Source organism: Linepithema humile, chromosome 7, assembly GCF_040581485.1.
Source record: "Linepithema humile isolate Giens D197 chromosome 7, Lhum_UNIL_v1.0, whole genome shotgun sequence".
Classification (NCBI taxonomy): Eukaryota; Metazoa; Arthropoda; class Insecta; order Hymenoptera; family Formicidae; genus Linepithema; species Linepithema humile.
The window spans coordinates 15149465-15168781 of record NC_090134.1 but is presented as its reverse complement, the minus strand read 5'-3'; the positions used below and the strand labels follow the sequence as shown (position 1 = coordinate 15168781).

Sequence of the window (19317 nt, the reverse complement as noted above, 5' to 3'; positions counted from 1 at the left end):
ATCAGAAGTTGATCGAGATAGTGGCCATTTATTTTCTCCAACATAAGCGCACGCGTTTATAAAATTTATTTTAAAAATGTGCAAACACAAACAAAAACAATGTTCGATACGAAGAGATATTACATGAGATTTGAGTTAATGAGATTTGCAGTAATAAACTGCTTTACGATAATTAAGTCAAACTTAATTAAAAGATATTTCTGTCTTTGACATGTAATATTATATTATGAAAGATGTGTAAAAAGTGTGTAAAAAATTACAATTGTAGTTGGTAATTTTAAGGTAATAGTTATACATGTAAATATTCATATGTATGTAAATTTGTAGATAAAATTAATTTTTGCACGGAAAAAATTTTATAACAAAAATTTCTATAATGTGGCACTAGCTGCGGACCATCAAGGAATTATAAATTTAAATGGAGTAGCCATTGTTTTAAAAATAATAAAGCAACACAATTTTCACACTTTCTCAGTAAAAAGTTAGTATTGCAAAGAAAAGTGAAAAATATATATCGAGTAAAATTTTACTGCATACCATAGTAAAAATTAATTCTTCCCACCTTAGAATATAGCTAGAGCGCCGGTTTCATAAAAATCACTTTATCTATGTGATAAAAAGCAGTGTTGCCATAGTAAAAATTACGTCGAAAAATCATGTAAACATTTCAAATTCGGTAACTCGTTATTAAGGACTCGAAAGAAACGGAAAAGTGATGGGCGTTGTTTGTAAGAATCGACCGAAACGCGCAGATTTTGTCGAGCATGTAACAATTGAACGCTGCAGCCAGAAGTGTGCATGCGACCTCACGAGTTCAGTCATGGAAAAAATGCGCACACAATCGAAATCTATGTATATGTGACACATGTACGTAGTTCTCGGTTGTGTGCGCATTTCCCTTATGACCAATGCATTGAGTGAGAGTTGGATTAATCCAACTACTGCATCTCAATCACATACTGGCTATAACAAAATTTCTAATAGCACCTTCCCGGATATAAAGTCGTCATTTCTACGAGGGAGAGTCAAAAAGTAATCTTAATATGGCAATAAAAAAGGACTGTAAATATTAAGGTTATTTTTTACTCTCTCTCTCTCTCTCTCTCTCTCTCTCTCTCTCTCTCTCTCTCTCTCTCTCTCTCTCTCTCTCTGTATCTGTAGTGCTAATTAAGACGCTAGATATAATTTATGGCGATACGGTATTTTAATTTCTCCTTATTGTAATATAATTCTTTATTTTAATGCGAAAATGGGCTTTATTTTTAAAGATTATGCAAAACAAAAATAACTTTCCTTTATTTATTTTCCTACGCATCTGAAAAAGAGTGTCAGAAACAGGATTTAACGCTACTTCAAACTCCTCAGAACACAGAATCTAGAGAGTCTTTATTTTCTACACAGTTGTCATCACAAATTCAATATAATTGCCAACAATCGCTAGTAGCATCAGTTCAATACCCATTATTATTTTTGTAATTAGAAGAAAACTTATTAACATTGCTCAAACTGAAGTATTTCTTTTTATGTTATACTTAAACCTTTATTAATATGTATTTATATATTCGCACAAATTATTAATTCTAGATTTCGGCTGAAGATTTATCAAGTTGTACCGTCAATAACTGAAATTATTCACAACAGCAACTGGATACTCAACATAGAATCAGAATTAATAATAAAACAGTTTGTTATCTCCAAAATAATTGTTACATTGTAGTTTCGATTTATACTTTCTATTTCATCTAAATCATAAGTTTTATTCGTCTAGAAACTGTATAATTGAATTTCTAATTAAAGAGAAGGAAGGTTGGTCTATTTTGACTATCCAAAAACACGGATTTTTAACCCCGAATGCTCGTAATCGATTATTACGACTTATAATTCGAAAAGAATTAGATAATATCTTGCTGAAAGTTCCTCCACAACAGAAACTCCGTACTGTAGAGTAAGTCAAATTTTATTAATTGAATTTCTATATGTAATATGTAATAAAAGAGAGAGAGAGAGGAAATAAAAATTATTTTTCAATATAAATATTTTATGTTTCAGAATTTCAAGTGCAAAGTTTCAAGCATTGGCAAAGGAAATAACAGAAACATTTTCTAGTGAAAAAGAAAACACATATTATGAACAGTTCGTGCTAATAAATAGTAAACAAATTAATACGAGTGGCAAAAATTATGGTATTTCAATTATTACTTCAATTATAGAAAAACTGTTCTTCGTAAAAGACAAATTACTGCAGAATCGTGAATTTGATAACACTGTTCAATCTACGTTGTCTAATGACATAATTACTAAGCTTAGTGTTTTGAAAACATTAGTGAATCCATGGATTAAAGGAGGAACTTTATAGTGTGAAACGTCCGAAGCACGGTGGATATATTTGAGCTCAGAAGCATTAGCCAGAGTGGCTAACTCCGTCAAACAAAAAGTAGAGAAAATTGATAAACTTATAAACATTGCTTTTTAAAATTTCATTTGAAATATATACACAAATAATGTAGAATGTATTAAACATGCAGCTTTTATGTTACAATGTCGAAAATACATAAAAATATATATATCGAGAATAATTGTTCATTATTTCTTATAAGAAAACCAATTACAACATTATTTATTACAAAACTTTAAATAAAAAATTAATTTAGCCGTTCTATTTTTATTATTATTTTCATTAGATTCTATTATTAATATTATCGAGATAAATAATGTCTTCTCCGGCAGATGCATCGAAAGTACCGTCACCTCGATTTATTCTTAAATTTTTATAATAATCGTGTTTAATGGGAGAAATGTATTTCAATTTTATCATATCTTTTCTCTTTTCTTTTGTCACAGTTCTGCTAATAGGATGTAACAAAGGTTGATCTATATTTTTCAGAACTAATGATCTACCTTGAGATTTTTTAATATTGATGTAATCAAACTCTGTGTCTTCGTTAAAATTGCGTTTGAATTGTATAATATGTGCTTTCGATCTCTCTAACTTAATCCATTTTGAGCCAATTTATTGATAATTCTGTGATTATTTTTTTCTATTAGTTACAGAATCCACTAATGGTTTTGTTGAGAAAAAGATGATGAGTCATTTCAACCATCTGAAACGGTGCTTTTTTCTTACAAGTTTTGATTATTTCATACCAATCGTCGGAAGAAAAAGTTTTGAATCTTTTTTGCATGTGACTTGATAATGGCAAAATCTGAATTATTAGGCAAATAACTATACCCACTTACTAAAAATTTCATTTCAATTGATTTGGCTTTATTTCTGTAGTTTGAACCAATTTTAATAAACTTCAAACAGTTTTAATGTTTCTATTTTGTCCGGTACACTTTTGACAATTATTATTGAAGAATCACTATCTGATTTATTATTTTGCATGTTAAAATTATTATTCTTTGCCATTTTAAGAATTAGCAAATTTATTAGAAATAAAAAAATTATTGCTAGATGGAGTTAAACGCAATGGCTTCCGAAGTAGATAATATATTATTCACTAGCAATAAAAAAATTTGGCCATCTTGAGGTGATAAATAGAATTATCAAGATAATTAATTTTATTTATGAAAAGTTAATCATCAGTCATGTGCTTTGGTACATTCAACGAAAGAAAAAACAAAAGTTGAAGTCACACGCGTGTTTGCGAGTTGACAGAGTTCTTGAATTATTTGAATCAGATTTCAATTATTTGTATACTGAGAGTTCATCATTATTACTAACAAATTGATCAAAAACAAAAAATTTTTGAATTAAAAAACTATTAGCATTAAAAATAACGAATGTAGAAAATAAAGGTCTTATCTATTTTTTATCATTGTCTTGGTTTGTTTTCAATTTTTCACTAATTACTCAAAATATTTTTTTAAAACTTCAAGCAAAATTGAAATTTGTTACAGATAATCAAAAAATAATTTTGTTTTATTTATTGCCATATTTAATTCCTGCTGGATCACAAAGAAAAATAAATTTTTAGGTATAAAAAATATCAATTCCGCTGAAAAAACTTTCAGCCACCGATCATTTCAAGAACGAAATTCATTTCTGATTTATTTGGAAGTAAGTTATTTTATATAAAACTTTATTAATTTAATTTTCTTTATCATTTTTATTAAAAAAAAAATAAATATCTTTATATTTCTTTTGTTAACAGTTTGCCTTGGGAACTATATTGAATTTAACTAAACTTAGAGTCGAAAGTATTCTCAACAGTTCTTGTCATTGTTGGACGTATCCTTGGAAATACGGCGTCATATATTATTTTAAATGACAGAGTCTACATTGTTTCCAACACACATGTTCATGTCTACGTCAAGATTTATTTTGCTATCGACTGCGAATATCCACCAAGTGTATATTCTTTGTGTATGATCTTTCAATAAGATTGTTATCAAATTAAAAATCGTGGGGATGCTGTTCCAATAACTTTGCGAGCAATTATATAGTAAAATTTGTGAAGTCATTATACAATAATACCGGTAGATAATAACATTGTAGATAATTCTTTAATTTTGAAGACTTAAACGATTTCAGTCGAACAAAATACTTTGCTTTATTTGTAAATGTGATTTTACCGATAATACCGAGTTAATACATCACAATCGGTTCATTCAGAGGAAAAAATTTTTCGGTGCGCAACAGAATTTTGTTCAAAAGCTTATTCGATATTTAAATCTTTTAAAATATATCCATAAAAGGCATCGTTATAATGTTTATTCGCCACGAAAGTCTCCCATTTCTCGAAAAATAAAATCAATCGCGACTTTGTACGTTTCCGATGACACAAATAGCACAAATTTTTGTAGCCAAATTGCAATAGATGAAGTGAACATTGCTCTAAGTGAATTTTCAAATGAACAATGTAATGAACTATCTAATGATATTAAGATGTCAAATCAAGTATTTAAATATTTTATGTGCGCTCCATATCATATAATACTTTATGTACAATATTTTGTGCAAATAAGAAGTAACAAATAAATGATACTTTACCTGCGCTCGATGCTCCTTCTAAGCCTTCTCAGTCCTCGCAGTCTAAGGCACTCACTCGCGAATGCGAAAATCGCTCGATTTTTTCAACACACGACACTCCCGATGCGTACTTTGTCATTTTAGGACCAAGATGTAACTCGAATATTGCTGCACGAAATACGTCTGACACAATAGGTAACAACGGAAAAAGATGAGATGGGAAATTGCAGGAAGTAGTAAGAGTATTATTGAGGAGGACAACGCACTGCTACGGAATAATTTGCCCCGTACAAGTGCCGCCGTGCTAATAACAACAAGACAATGGCAAGCACAAGGTCGCGCCGATTCCGACTTGAAAGAATGTGGAGAATGGAGAGCAACAATGTTACGCCGATAGATAGCGCGTGAGGAAGAGAGAGAGAGAGAGAGAAGGAATATGGAGCGCGCATACCAAGCGCGATGACGAAAACAACCCCATCATACGTCGCGAATCGGTCTCGAAAAATTAGAATAATTACACAGACCTGCGAGATTCAGATACAAAAAGCAGAATAGTGATTTCCTACGTAATTTTGGTCGCTGAATCCGAATCCGTCAGCAAAAAATGTTCATCACGTCAGGTTTTTGAGAAAAATGGGGTAATATGGGCCAAAAACAGTGATTTTTGCCATTTTCAAGGCGTTATTATGGCTGACTCAAATAAATTTTTAACATTCTGTCTGCGGCATCTTAAAGCGTTATACTTTGTCTTCAAATTGCAATTTTTTTTATTCTTGTACGATTTTTTTTCGCCGAGTTATGAAGGTTTGAAGATGGCAACTTTTTGATGATGAGATTATGCACTGCCAAAATGGTGAAAAATCGACAATTCGGTGAATTATAAAATAAATATTAAAAAAATTTTTTAAATATATAATATTAAAATAATTATAATTCACCGAATTGTCAATTTTTCACCATTTTGGTAGTGCATAGTTTCATCATCGAAAAGTTGCCATCTTCAAACCTTCATAAGTCGGCGAAAAAAAATCGTACAGAAATAAAAAAAAAGCAATTTGAAGACAAAATATGGCGCTTTAAGATGCCGCAGACAGAATGTTAAAAATTTATTTGAGTCAGCCATAATAACGCCTTGAAAATGGCAAAAATCACTGTTTTTGGCCCATATTACCCCATTTTTCTCAAAAACCTGACGTGATGAACATTTTTTGCTGATAGATTCGGATTCAGCGACCAAAATTACCTAGAAAATCACTACTCTGCTTTTTGTATCTTTTAGGACCCTTAATTTCGCAGGCCTGTGTTATCGAACGTTGATAGAAATCGAGTTTAAACTCGATTTCGATAAATCTTCAATAAATGCCCTAATGTTAGAGTTTCAAGGCTGACTCACAGCGTTTAATGGCGTTGTTTTCTACGCCTTTAGCCTGTGTGATATGTTTCTCTCTTTCTCTCTCTCTCTGTCTCTTTTTCTCTTTTTCTTGCGTTATGTATCGGCACATTATTGCACCCTACTTCTCGTATTCTTCTAAATCGGAAGCGTAACTTTGTCCTTAATATTTATTGCACTCCTATCGTTCGCACGACGACATTTTGTACAAGCCATTTTTGTACAGGTCATTTCGTATTGACGCGTTATCCTCTCTCCAATAATACTACTTTCAGCACTTCCTGCAGTTTTCGACCCCATTCTTTTTCGTCGTTATTTGTTATCTGAGAATGTTGAATATATGTATTTCGTGAGATAATATTTATGTTACATCTTCATCCTAAATGACAAAGTACGGGTCGGAAGTACAGTCGTTTAAAATATCGTCCAATTTTCGTATTTGCATCGCGAATGAGCGTTTTGAAGAACTGCGAGGACTGCGAGACAATAAGAAGACTTATCAAGTGCCAGCTGAGCAACATTTAAATAATTAATGTATTTGTTATTTGTTAACACAAATCGCACAAAATATTATGTAACGTAATATAACGTAATGCATATAAAATGTTTAAAATACTTAAAATATTCAGAAAAATATTTACAATACTTAATATTCACCATTCTTAAAAATTTTTTACATATTTATTATTATTTCAACTAATTAAACTTTTTCCTCCACAATAATTATTTCATAAATATTAATTATTCTGAACACCGCTCTAGTCTGAATTTACTTTTCTATTTTACAGATCAACTGTGCAGATCAACAACACGTTGTCAAATAACGACAACTGTTTAAAAAATAATGTTAAATATAGACCCAAACTAATAAATCAAATATTGTATGCATTATTATATTGCATATGTAAAACCAAAAAAACGAGTAATCGTAAAAACAATATAGCCACTGTGCGACACATCTAAAAATACCAACGGAAAGCGCATAAACGCAAAAAAAATCAATTGGCAAAGATGGAGGGTAATATTCATGCCAGTGCGCTCGGCGGACTCAGAGTAGAAGTCAACGCTCTCATATTTCAGTGCAGTGTGCAATATCGAGAATCTACTGAGCTGCGACGTGCTGGCATACTTTTGTGTTTCACCTGAAACAGGTGGATATTGCCATCGATGCATCATCCATGTCATTCGCGTAGCATTCTTTGCCATAGTTTAGCCAGAAGTATAGCCGCAAAATCGACTGATTTGTTCAGTGTCGAATTCTGCGGTTAACGGATGCGGCAATTCTCACAACTTCAAAATTACACATGCGAGATTATTAAAGTACTTATAATTGTAACAAACTCACAAGATATTTATACAATCAAGCCATTGCTACTTTTGTTTCTATCTCAAGCCGGTTCAGAAATTCACATGTAATAATCGAAAACAATTTTCCTTGAAGGAAAATTTGCCTAAACGTTCTTCTAACATCTACTGTAATTAAAAGTAATTTCACGGATTTCCGTGATTATCGTCGATTGAAAATTACTGAAATTACTTTTATTGGGAAAAATTTCAGCTTGCGACTACCTAAAACATCCGAATTATTTTGCACGTTCTAATTTTTGAATTTTTCTTATGGATTTTCATTTCGGGACTTTATCCTTCCCCTCCCTTCTTTTGAGAATAGCCAGCGTAGTTGAAACGCTTGTAATATCCGCAAGACGAGCTGCAGCAACAAGCAAGGGACGGTAAGAGAAGCGAAATAATTGTTTGCTCGCTTCTCTCTGCTGCAACTCGACTACCTGAACTCGCGAGAATGCTCCTCATCGTCGTCACTTGAATTGGTGATAATTTTCTTCCCTTAATTCAGCTTCAAATAGTAGCCCAAGGATATTTCCTCGAGCAAACTATAAGATCGCCGAGACGTTCGAGATTAGTAAAATATTTTAAGAATAACAAAATAATCACAATTCCAGTCGATAAAAAATTAATCTCACCCAAGTCTCTCATATCAATACTTTTATTAACTCAAATATAGCGTCTTTTGTTTTATTTTATTTATCACTCGCAATTTATATTTCAGAAATTTCTTGATGTTACGTTTAATGATAACGATTTTTAAAAAGTTCAGTGAATTAATCGCACATGTTAATCTTCACAGAGTTTCTTATAGTTTCGTCAGCCACGAACGTATTGTAATGAGAGTAATTTCTTAAATCACGAATTGCAGACAGTCTCGTGTAAAACAATTCTGCTCCAAAGAAAAACGGGCGCTACGAAAACTATAGGAACGAGATATCGGAAGTCGTATTGGGCCGGTAGTGACGAGAAAAAGGAACGTTTCTCCTTCCGTTTCGCCGCAACATGACCGCCGCGTTTTTCTCTCATCGCCGGTCTTCAGACGCAAGATATATTCAAGAAAGAACTACAGCGAGCAAAGAAACTCTTCTGGGTAATGCCCGTACAATTTTCTTACTTGAAATATTATTATTCTTGTGAAGAACGCCGTGCGCACAAAAATCGGTTAAGCATTTATAACTTTTTTGCGGTGAAAACTTTTTCTTGTTTCTCTATTGATTATTTTCGCGTTTCTATGAAGAACTTTATTCGTTAATTATCAATGATGGAAGAAAGATTGGACTTTTTCACGCGACAGAGTAAAGTGCAGCGCATATATATTCTATTTCAAGATATTAAAATAGTTGAATTTTCAGGCCGTGATCCAATTTCATTTCCTTTATGTCGTATTTTATTTTAAAATTTGTAACGAAAATAAATTCGAATCCCTCGTAACTCGAATTTAAGAGATCCAGCGAATATCTCCCGCCCGACGCGATAGGACCGATAAATGTTCCGCGGGAACGCACGATGGCGAGCGAGGGGAAGCCGCACGTTTCGGGAGTGGCTCACGGGAGTCCGATCGCATCGACCGGCACAGCCCCCAGGATTATACATCCTTTCTATCCTCCTTACGCGAATTGCCGAGAAGTCCAAGTCCGGGATCGATATTCCGAAGCGTACCGCGAACTCGGAAGTGAGGAATGGGACTTCCGTCGAAACTTTAATCGATCACAGCGAGGTATGTCGAAAGGTGGGAGAAGGGGAAGCGGGAGCGCGAGGGAGACCGAAATCGAGAAAAACGAAGAGGAGGAAGGGCGAAGCTGAAAGAAACGAGAGCCCGTGGATTCGCCGTGGCGCCATCGAGCACTCTTACTCCAATACTTTCGCCGGACTCGTGCGTGCACACTGCAATCGAGTGCACTCGAGAAAGTAGCCACGTGGTGCCGTGGCGTATCGTCCCGATACGAGAGGGCTGCCTTACTCTCGCAAAAACGAAAAGCTGTGTGCGGCGTGAGCCGTGAATATGTATCGCGATATTTGCGCAAAGCAAAGCAGAAGCAAAACAATATCCCGATAATTAGATAATTAATTGCGCTAAGTAAGCTGCAATTTCGCCGAGGCTCTTGTTAATTAAATCTATATTCATATGGCATCGAAGTGTGTGGATTAAAGTTCAAGTATTTCACAGCAATATTAGAGCGTTTATCGCAGTGTCAGAAAAAATTACATCTCCGCGTTCTGTCTCGCGAAAATTAACAAATTGATGGAAGCGCAGCAGGGACGTTTTAGCGATGAGGCTAGAGCAGAAAATAGCTACGTATGCCAGCTTAGAAAGGAACATCGCTGTGATGGATTACGCGGTGCTCGCTGTGCGGACAAGGGATGCAAAGTCAACGGAAAACTTTAGTTTCGGGAGAAAACACGCGCGCGCGTGATGTGTCCCTCGGCGATGTTTCCCGTCTCAGCACGACCTCATCTCCCTGGCGTTACGACGTTTCCTTTGTGTGCGTCAACGCGCAAGTGCACGTAGAGAGACCGGGAGGAAGAGAGTGGAGAGACAGACGAGAGAGAAGAGAGAGAGGAGGAGAGAGGGAGAGAGGGCAGAGAGAGAGAGAGAGAGGGGGGGGGGGGGGCGCCGGTTCGAGGATGCAGAAGAGTGGTACGGAGGAAACGAGTAAACGGGGACGCGGTGGTGAAGGAGAGAAGGAATGCGGTGCGGTCACAACATCAAAGTGAAACGAGATGGTGAGTCGTCTGGAGCTGCAGCCGAGCGCACATGCCGAATGCACGAAGGCTGCCGAGTACGGGCTTATGGTTACTGCCATAATGTGCGCGAGCACGAACGAAAGGATTTTCGTCTAATGTCCCGAGTTTGTCGCTACGTTAACGGCGCTCTTACCGACACAACAGTTTTGCACTACGCGAGGCATCCGGCCTGAATGAGATTCGCTCGCCTGTTCGCCTGACTTCTCTCAGTCACTCAGCCACGCGGTCATTTTTCTCTTATGTATCGAACATTAGGCCGGGAGTTAAGACGTGCTTACAAGACGGCTTTCCGGATATTTTCGCCAAAAGATAAGCAAAACTGTTCCCAAAGCTTATAAATGGCCTATTCAAGCCAGGTACTTTACGTTACATCGTCGATTCTATATGCTTCACGGTTCACGATAAACGGTCCGTTTCATTCGTAGCTTTTCCAACAAACCGACGACGATTTCCCGTTCAACTTTCCGTGATGTTCTATATGCTGTATTGCGTCATGAAAGAAAGCGGGAAGGAACGATGAATAAAGAAATCGCAGTTTAAAATAGACATATTTTTACCACACTGTGAGTTCTTTTTCATAATTTGACTTGTAGACTCTCGATGTTAAAATTAGATATATTGTAACTTATCTTTATTTTAACGTCTGCATCTATAGTTGAAAGGTGACTCTATGACATTTAGTGCATCGGAGTGTAAATTACACTTCACTCGACCATCGCCACGTTCGACATACCTAATTAGATTATTTTCCGCAAAGCTCAACTGCACTTTGCTTGATCAAATTCTGCGGCGCTGAGAAATCGGTAAACTGCGAAATGAGCTCGCGTGCAGTGCCCTTCGTTGTATTCTCCGATGAGAAACGAAGAAAGCGACCGGAAGATTCTTCCAGACCGCTCGATCAAAGCTCGATGAAATTTAATTTAGATTAAACGATGACTTACAGAAGATGAATGGACTTTCACGAAAACGACGAGCTTCGTGCTCATTCAAACAGCGCGAGTTATTTCTTAACAATGCTTTCCAATTGATTTTCCCGGCAGATAACAACGACGAATTATCGGGTATTGCCGAGCTCTAATCGGATGGGAAGAGCTTCTTCGTTCCTCAATGCGGTAGATGAGAAACAACGCAACATTCCGAGTAGAAAGAGCGGACACTCACCTCAGCTGCGATCTCAGCTATTGCTTCGACGAACGATCTCACGGCATCCAGCATCCTCCGTTCTCTCGTCCGCCTGTGCTGTCCACTCCGTCTTCGTCCCTCCGCCTCGTTCCAAGTACGTAATCGGAAACGGCGTGCTGCAAGAAAGACGACGATATTAAGTTTAATGCCACAGAAGGGCACTGTTCTGGTGGGCATATGTGTACGCGCGGTTACTTTAGCTAACAGTTCTCGCAAGTTATACTTGAGCCTCCAAATTATACGAGTGTGAAAGAAAAGAACAATTGCGAAATCAATTTTCAGGAATTGAGAAAATTGCGCGAATAAAAATCCTTTTGAAATAATAAACATGTTGTGTCGGTGCAGCAAGGGAAGATTATATCTGTGCAATCAAGTGCTAGATAAATTGTTATCTTTTAATTCTTTGCTTTTTCCTATCATAACCAGATACTTTTCAACTTTAAAAAATTTATCTTTGCTTTCGAAGTAAACTGAACAAGTGCACTAGAAATTCGAAAACTTTGAACATGAAATATTATGACGATAAGATGTATAACGTTAAAAATTATTGTTAAGGAAATTTCAAATGCTGTCTTAAGTCCGACAAATTTCGTTCAACGATGATTAGTGTCACATGTGAATTATGCATGAATTTTTTTAATTTGTTTCAACTTTACGGCACATTCCAGCAGTTTGAATTGTGTTGTGCGACCCAAAATTACATTTACATAATTTCCTCTTTTTTACAAGGGTCTCAAAATGGCTTTATTCTTCGGTTGGTACCAACGATGAAATAAGAATGCGAGAATACGCCTACGACCGAAATATCTACCTGCGCGACTCGTTTCTCCGGAATACTTATGAGTCATGAATCCATAGCGCAGTTTGTTATGTGACATTTCGTCACGCATTTTTCTCGTGTTGATCGTACCTTTGTAATTCTTACAAAATCTCACGCGTATCCTTACAAATCTACAGAAAGTTGTGTCGTTTTTTTCCATTCTTTCACAGCGTAAACAATAACAACAGTCGCGTAATTATCAAAGTTACACACGTCGCAATTAATGATAGTGTATTTCTGTGTTATTAGATGTAGACTGTCGTTCGAGAAGTTTCAAAAATGGAAATATCATACCATTAATCGCAATTTTTGCTTCGAGAGTGGAAAAAATATTTAGAACTATAGATTAATACGTCTATCTTGAAAAAAATTGACGGATTTATCGTGACTTGATAGTGAAACTCACCGTTCTTAATTTGAAATGACGAGAAACTGCCTTTAGAGCATAGCCTTTTGAAAATATCTTTGCCAATCGCGATCGGCACAATTCACTAACATCTTGTGTGTCACTGCACTTAATTTACGTACATGCGATACAAATTGATCTTTTTAACAAATGCTAACTAAACTCTTATGGCTCAAATTATTTCTCATCACAAATGCGTTTAAAGCTCAATTAGAATTCCTTTTTGCGAGTAGCAGCTTTCTTTGCCAAATTTTTCGTAACAATATCTAAAAAACCGTCTCGGTCGACACTAATAGCACTGCATTTTCATCACTTAAATCCCAATTTCCCAATTTTTCGAGAGTATTCTTCGAAAAAGTCGAAATAAGTATATTTTATCACTCGCACAGTTAGAAATAATTGTCGTTCGAACAAACGGACAACCCACGATCAGTAACGACAAAATCTACGAATCCGACACATATCATTCATCGTTTAAATTTCACTAGGATTTTTCGAAAATCGTCGATCGCACAGATCGAACGAGCAGCCGCTGCGATCGATGAAACGCTCGGCAGGGAAAGCGCATACGCCGTTCGCGATGACGCGCACAACGCGTCTCGAGGAAGCGACGAGGAAACTCTCACCGATCGCACTTAGCGGCCACCGCGGGCCTTTTTTTCCGGTACACGCACGTGGAGCACGTGGAGCGTTTTTCCACCAGGTTTCCCGTTAAAACGCAGGAAGACGCACGACACATCTGAGCGCGACGCACGCACGCGCTGCGAAAGCAACACGTACCGCATAAGAACGAAACCGACACGATACTGGATGAGAACGGGCAACAGGTTCGTCGGCTTGCCCCCGAGGAACGCGCGATGAAGGTGAGAGGAAAAGAGGGGAGAGAAGGCAAAGCGACCAGCCAGGTAAGCCAGGTAAGCCGCCATTGCTCCTGACACAGCATCCAGCACGGCAGTGGCGTAATTAACGGGACTCATGAGGCACCATTAGTATCTTTGTGAAACGCGGGAGACTCTAATGCTTAAACTTTTTTGCAAAGTGGACGGTAGTTTAGCAACTATGTCTCAGTATAGCAGCGTGAAGCAGATTTTTCGTCAAATTATTCTTACATCATCTTTTTGCGTGTAGCTATAGAACACCTTTTTGTAATAATTCGTCATAATTTGTAATAATTCATAAATACTGAAATCATGCATTCAATTTTACACTCTTACTTTAAAGCTAAAAAAATAAGAATGTATCCGGAATTGTAATATTCTCGATATAAAAATATAATATGTAGCGTTATTACTTGTTTAATAACGTGTAAAGTTTAAATACTCATTTTCGACAAATTTTCAATGTTGAAAATCTTAGAAAAAATATTAAGCCTTAAATTAAATTCTCTCACGCTAAAGATCCCTTTAAATCGAAACGATCAATTACACTTTATCGTTAATTTTCATAACTCACAGCTGCAAAATTAACTTTTCAATATTTATTTCAAAAAAAAAAAAAAAAAGATCAATTCGAAATTATTCGAAGAGAGGACTATTTCTATACATTTACTCGCGCCAATTTCAGGATATTCTGCGGGGCTAATCCTGGTGTAATCAACCGTTTCTGTTTGATATAGTACCTCAGGTAGGAAATGTCGGTTACGCCACTGCGGCAACAGGTTGTTGCCAATGAGAGCTGCCATGAATGAGCGAGCGAGCTCGTTTCGTGGCAGCACAACCTACCTGGCACTAAATAAAAAGAGTGCGATCTTTCGTTGCTAGACATAGTACGTCCTCCACAATCTACGGTCGCACAATAAATATACAAAATCGCGCTCACAGTTTTTCGGGTCATACGCATATATTTCGCGACGATTGTACGTCGTACGTCTGTTCGTTCGCTCTCTCTCTCTCTCTCTCCCTCTCTCTTTCCCTCTCTCTTTCTCTTTCTCTCTCAGTGGGTGGCTTATCAACAACGGTGAAATACCGAGCCAGTGGATTCTCACGATTCGCTCTGCAAAGCGCGATTGCGAAAGGTTCTTTGCTCGCAGCGAAAAATCAGGTCATTATCAAAACTATCGATAATCGAGAATATCGCGTCAACTGTTTCACAAGTTTCTCACAAATAACAATCAAAAACATCCACATTTTTTCTCCTAATTTTCCATCTTTTTCACTTTCCCTCTTGTGCTCTCCCTTGTCTTTCCACTACGCCGCACACGGTTACCATGTTAGAAAATGAATGAAGGACAAAACATATTTTGCAGGGAATTTTATAACCGATAACATCAAACAAAAGAATGATCTATGTGGCAACGAATCAAGAGCATTGCGTGGTATCTTTTGTTTTTTACTTTCTCACGTGCTTACGTGATCGCGCAAGAAAAATAAAGGAGAGGAGAAAATTGGAAGAAAAAATATTCATGATTAACTGTAATTGTAATTAAATATATTACCATGCTGTAATGAGTGCTGTAATTTTTTGTTCTATTACTTCGACAAAATGTTACGTATTGAGAAAAGAATTTAATAAACCGTAGCTAAGAAATTGATTATATAATTTCTTTCGGTTTTTATTTCACGGAATTGATCAATTTGGCTTCTAAGAAACTCATATAATACTCTAATACGTTTTTCTTTGTAAAATATTGTCAAAAAATTCTGTGCTATCCAAGGACGTTCTTATGTTTTGTAGGAATTCATAATTTGTTTTTCGCGCGAATAAAAAGGTAGATCGGCCATCGAAAGAGACAGGAAATAAGTAGAGCATGTTGAAAAGAACACGATGTAAACGTCAGCTGATAACGTACATGACATCCGCAAGCACTCCGAAGCCACGATGGAAGATTAAGAAACGCGAGGCGCGTGAACAGCGTTCGTCCTGTCATACGCAAAACAAGTTAAAACTTTATTTTCTTTCTACGACAAACTTGTGAAACATCGCTCAAGAATGATTTACAACTGGCATTTCACTCAAGAGCGACAGTATTCTTCAAAGTGATCGTCACTTTATTTAAAGATAACCTATATATTATACGCGAATGTGCAAAACGGATATCGGAAAACGGTTCTGTGCTGAAAGAAACATGAAATATATCTATCGAAGATAAGGCACATTGAGAGAGTCTATATACAATCATTATTGCGTGCATCGTTCGTTTAATCTAAACGAAAAACTTTCTCGCTCTTCTCTTGTTATCAGAGAAACGTCGCAAATTATTCGAATAAAGCTGCTTACCGTGAAATCTGAGCAATAACGACAGGATGTTCGATGTAAAACGTTTTCCACCATATTTTCGCGATCGAAGATCGAACTAATTGAAGTTAGACTATTTTCAATTCCAATATTGCAACATTGATCGAATAAAAATACAACGATGGAACTTCTGCTCTAGCTAGTTACGCATGTTTTCGCCGTGAGATGGAAGCAGCGTACGCATGTTGTTTTCTGCTGTCTGGTAGCTGTCAAAGATGCGTAATCGTGTCGTACATTCGTTGTCTCCCATTTCGAGACAACGTCGATCATCGCGAAGTACGTTGAAGCGACGGTGATAAGTGTGAAAGTGGCGTATGCGCGGAGTTGCGATGCACGGGAATCGCAGCCTCTGCCCCTAAATGCGCCGCGTTGCGCTATCCTACGACACGAAGGCTGCGATTACTTGAGGATAACCTCTCGGCCGCCCTGATTATCGATAACGGACGCAAAAATCACTTGCCACGTATAAGCGAGCTAATCCGCGCATTACGACCTGGCCATGGCGTGCTTGCTGCTGAATCAAGAGAACGTAAACCTGAAAATACCGTCAGCTGACACAGTCGACGGGGTTACGTATTACTGCATTGAGGTTGGAATCGCGTCCATCAAGTGGACTGTGAAGCACAGGTAACATTGGCAATTGTATTCATTTCCGCCACATGGCAAAGATTTTTACACTTTACTTCTATTCGATCAACGTACCAGTCAAACTGTTCAACAAGGAAAGAAAGAAAATGTCGCTCAACTACATTCTAGATACAATGAATTCTCGGAGTTGCACGAGAAACTCGTTTCGGAGCACTGCGTCGAGAAGGACATCCTACCGCCAAAGAAACTCATCGGCAACAAGTGCGAAGCTTTCGTGGAGAAGCGCAGACAGAGCTTGGAAATATATCTCAATGCTGTTTATAATTATTTGAAGAAAGCGATGCCTAGAGAATTGGCCATATTTCTAGATCTACATGTATACGACATTTACTTTCTACTGCAAAGTATGGCCTTGGAATTCTTTACAAGAGGTGACACCTTGCTGCAGAATTCCACCAACTACAAATTTAATCCTATACAGGTAATAAAAGTAATTTTTAATTAGCAAACATTTTTGAATTCTGAAAATACTAATGTTGTCCGTTTATTTTCAGCTCTATGCGATCAGTGAAAGATTAAAGCAACCGTGCCCATCTTTGGAAGTCGTGGATAAAAAATATGATTTTAGCCATGTTTTGGATTTCAATTCTCATTTAACTAGTCTTATGATCGAGGGAAGTTCGGAACCTTACAAAACTAGTAATATTTATTCGTCTGCGTTGTCCATCGAATTATCTACCTTTAAAAATATACAACATCTAACAATCGATCGATATCCCATGGACAAGATCTACAACATGGGGAATCTTCGAGATACCGTGACCATGCTAAAAGTTACGAATACAAAACTCAGAAACATCGTAGAACTGGCCATGTGCGAGGAAGTTCACAAGCATATCGAAAATGCGAATGATTCGCACGTGTGGTTAAAAGTAACGCATTTGGATCTTAGCGATAATCGCATTGAAGTTATCGATGAGGCAATTAAGCTGTTACCGCACATTGAATGCCTGACATTGAACAACAATCATTTGTCCGAAATTTCCAACGTGACATTATTACCGAGACTGTCTCAATTGTATCTAGCGTCGAATAATTTTATCAGTCTGCCGGACGACCTTCATACCAAACTCGGATACATTGTATACATCGATCTGTCGCAAAATAAATTAACGTCTCTCGCCAGTTTCTCAAAGTTGTACTCGTTAGAGGGATTAGACGTGAGCTGCAATCGCATTGAGAAGATCGAAGAGGTGAAACACATAGGTCATTTACCTTGCCTGGAAAACCTGAGACTGACGGGCAATCCGGTGTCGACGATCGTAGACTACCGAGTCAAAGTGTTGGAACCGTTCGGTAAGAGGGCCGCCGATATCTGTTTGGATAACGAAAAGCCGAATCAAAAGGAACTCGACACCGTGTCGGTTCATCAAGCGTTAAGAATTGCGCGAGAAGGTAAATCGCCAACATTCACCGCGTCAGACGCGCCGCTATTTTCCGCCGAAGTTCCGAGTATATAGAAATGTCAGTCGTAATTTGCCCTTTTATCACGATGACCACCATGATTGTGTGAAAAATATTTAAATACGAAACAAACAAAAGTGTTTTTATACTTGTAAATTTGATCGCTACGAGACTGATTCTCCTATCACAATCAGTAAAACTAATAATAATATTCGCTCTTCTATTATATTGTAATAATAATATTGTTTTCGGTTTCGATTTGTTATACTTTTTTTGCTAGTTTTATTGATGCAATACGAGTAAACCAAAAATAAGCGCTTTTCTTTCTCAAACAAAAAAACGTTAATTTGATAAGGCTCAATTTAATTAATTTAAAACGAAAGCGTAAGTGGACTTCAGAACAAATTGTTGGTGCTGATTTTTAAAAAATGTTTACGAATATTTCGTAAGCATGTACTAATTACAACTTAAAAATGTTTACAAAATATTTTGTGAATATTTTTAAGTTGTAATCAAATACTTCGTAAACATTTTTAAGTTGTAATCAGCACCAATAACTTACTCTGGCTTTGAAGTTAATTTACATTTTAGAAAATTAAAAATTCACAGACAAATTCACACCTGAGAAAACTACGAATATAATAAACAACTATTATAATTTATACAATTAGCAAAATAAATAATTCGTAAAATTTCCGCTGTTTTATACAATGTACAATGTATGAATGCAATCACATATAGCATGTGATTTCTGTTAATTGTTTATAACAATGAACAGATCCGTCTATCAATTGTATAAATTGTACATGCGATTATTTGATATCATCAAAATCTTTTACTAGAGTTAGTACAAAATGTGTCAATCGTGTAATATTTATTCCGAGATAATATTTAAATTTGTTCATTTTATAAGAAATAATACAAACACAAATTTTGTGTATCAATTTTACAATTATTTAACATAAGAAATTAATGTGTATATAAAAAAATATTTTGTTAATAAAGACAAATAAATTAAAAAGCTGTGATAAAATTTAACATTGTTATAATATTTAACCAAAATACTGTTAGTGAAAGTAGTGAAGATTCAAACATCTTGCGCACTAAATTATTACTTATCCTGTATTAGGGAAAGGATATAATTTCTTTGTATAGTTTCTACCGTGAGAAAA

At 36.3% G+C, this 19317-nt stretch overlaps 2 protein-coding genes across 4 annotated transcripts in view; one reads left to right on the top strand and one right to left on the bottom strand.

The window, feature by feature from the left end:
- kmr (kramer) overlaps positions 1-16201 on the bottom strand; it is a 138874-nt gene extending 122673 nt beyond the window's left edge. Inside the window, exons 1-2 of one of the 3 annotated variants that reach the window (XM_067358551.1) lie at positions 16076-16201; positions 11613-11749 (exon numbers count right to left, since the gene is read on the bottom strand). The gene's annotated coding sequence lies outside the window, so the exon portion shown is untranslated. Of the gene's footprint in view, positions 1-4993; positions 5245-11612; positions 11750-12859; positions 13788-16075 lie in introns of those variants that run through there. The other 2 variants (XM_067358550.1, XM_067358552.1) reach the window with 2 other exon arrangements.
- A 27-nt stretch (positions 16202-16228) lies between these two features.
- LOC105674225 (nischarin) lies at positions 16229-19178 on the top strand. Its single transcript, XM_012370406.2, has 3 exons — positions 16229-16720; positions 16850-17162; positions 17236-19178. The coding sequence occupies exons 1-3, from the start codon at positions 16593-16595 to the stop codon at positions 18199-18201; spliced, it is 1407 nt and encodes a 468-aa protein (XP_012225829.1). The 5' UTR covers positions 16229-16592; the 3' UTR covers positions 18202-19178.
- Positions 19179-19317: the final 139 nt, after the last annotated feature.

Excerpts from the sequence above, each read along its gene's own strand:
- LOC105674225 (XM_012370406.2), top strand. The coding sequence starts at position 16,593 with ATGGCGTGCTTGCTGCTGAATCAAGAGAACGTAAACCTGAAAATACCG. Across the intron at positions 16,721-16,849 it reads AAGTGGACTGTGAAGCACAG|ATACAATGAATTCTCGGAGT; the intron begins GTAACATTGGCA and ends ACTACATTCTAG. Across the intron at positions 17,163-17,235 it reads ACAAATTTAATCCTATACAG|CTCTATGCGATCAGTGAAAG; the intron begins GTAATAAAAGTA and ends GTTTATTTTCAG.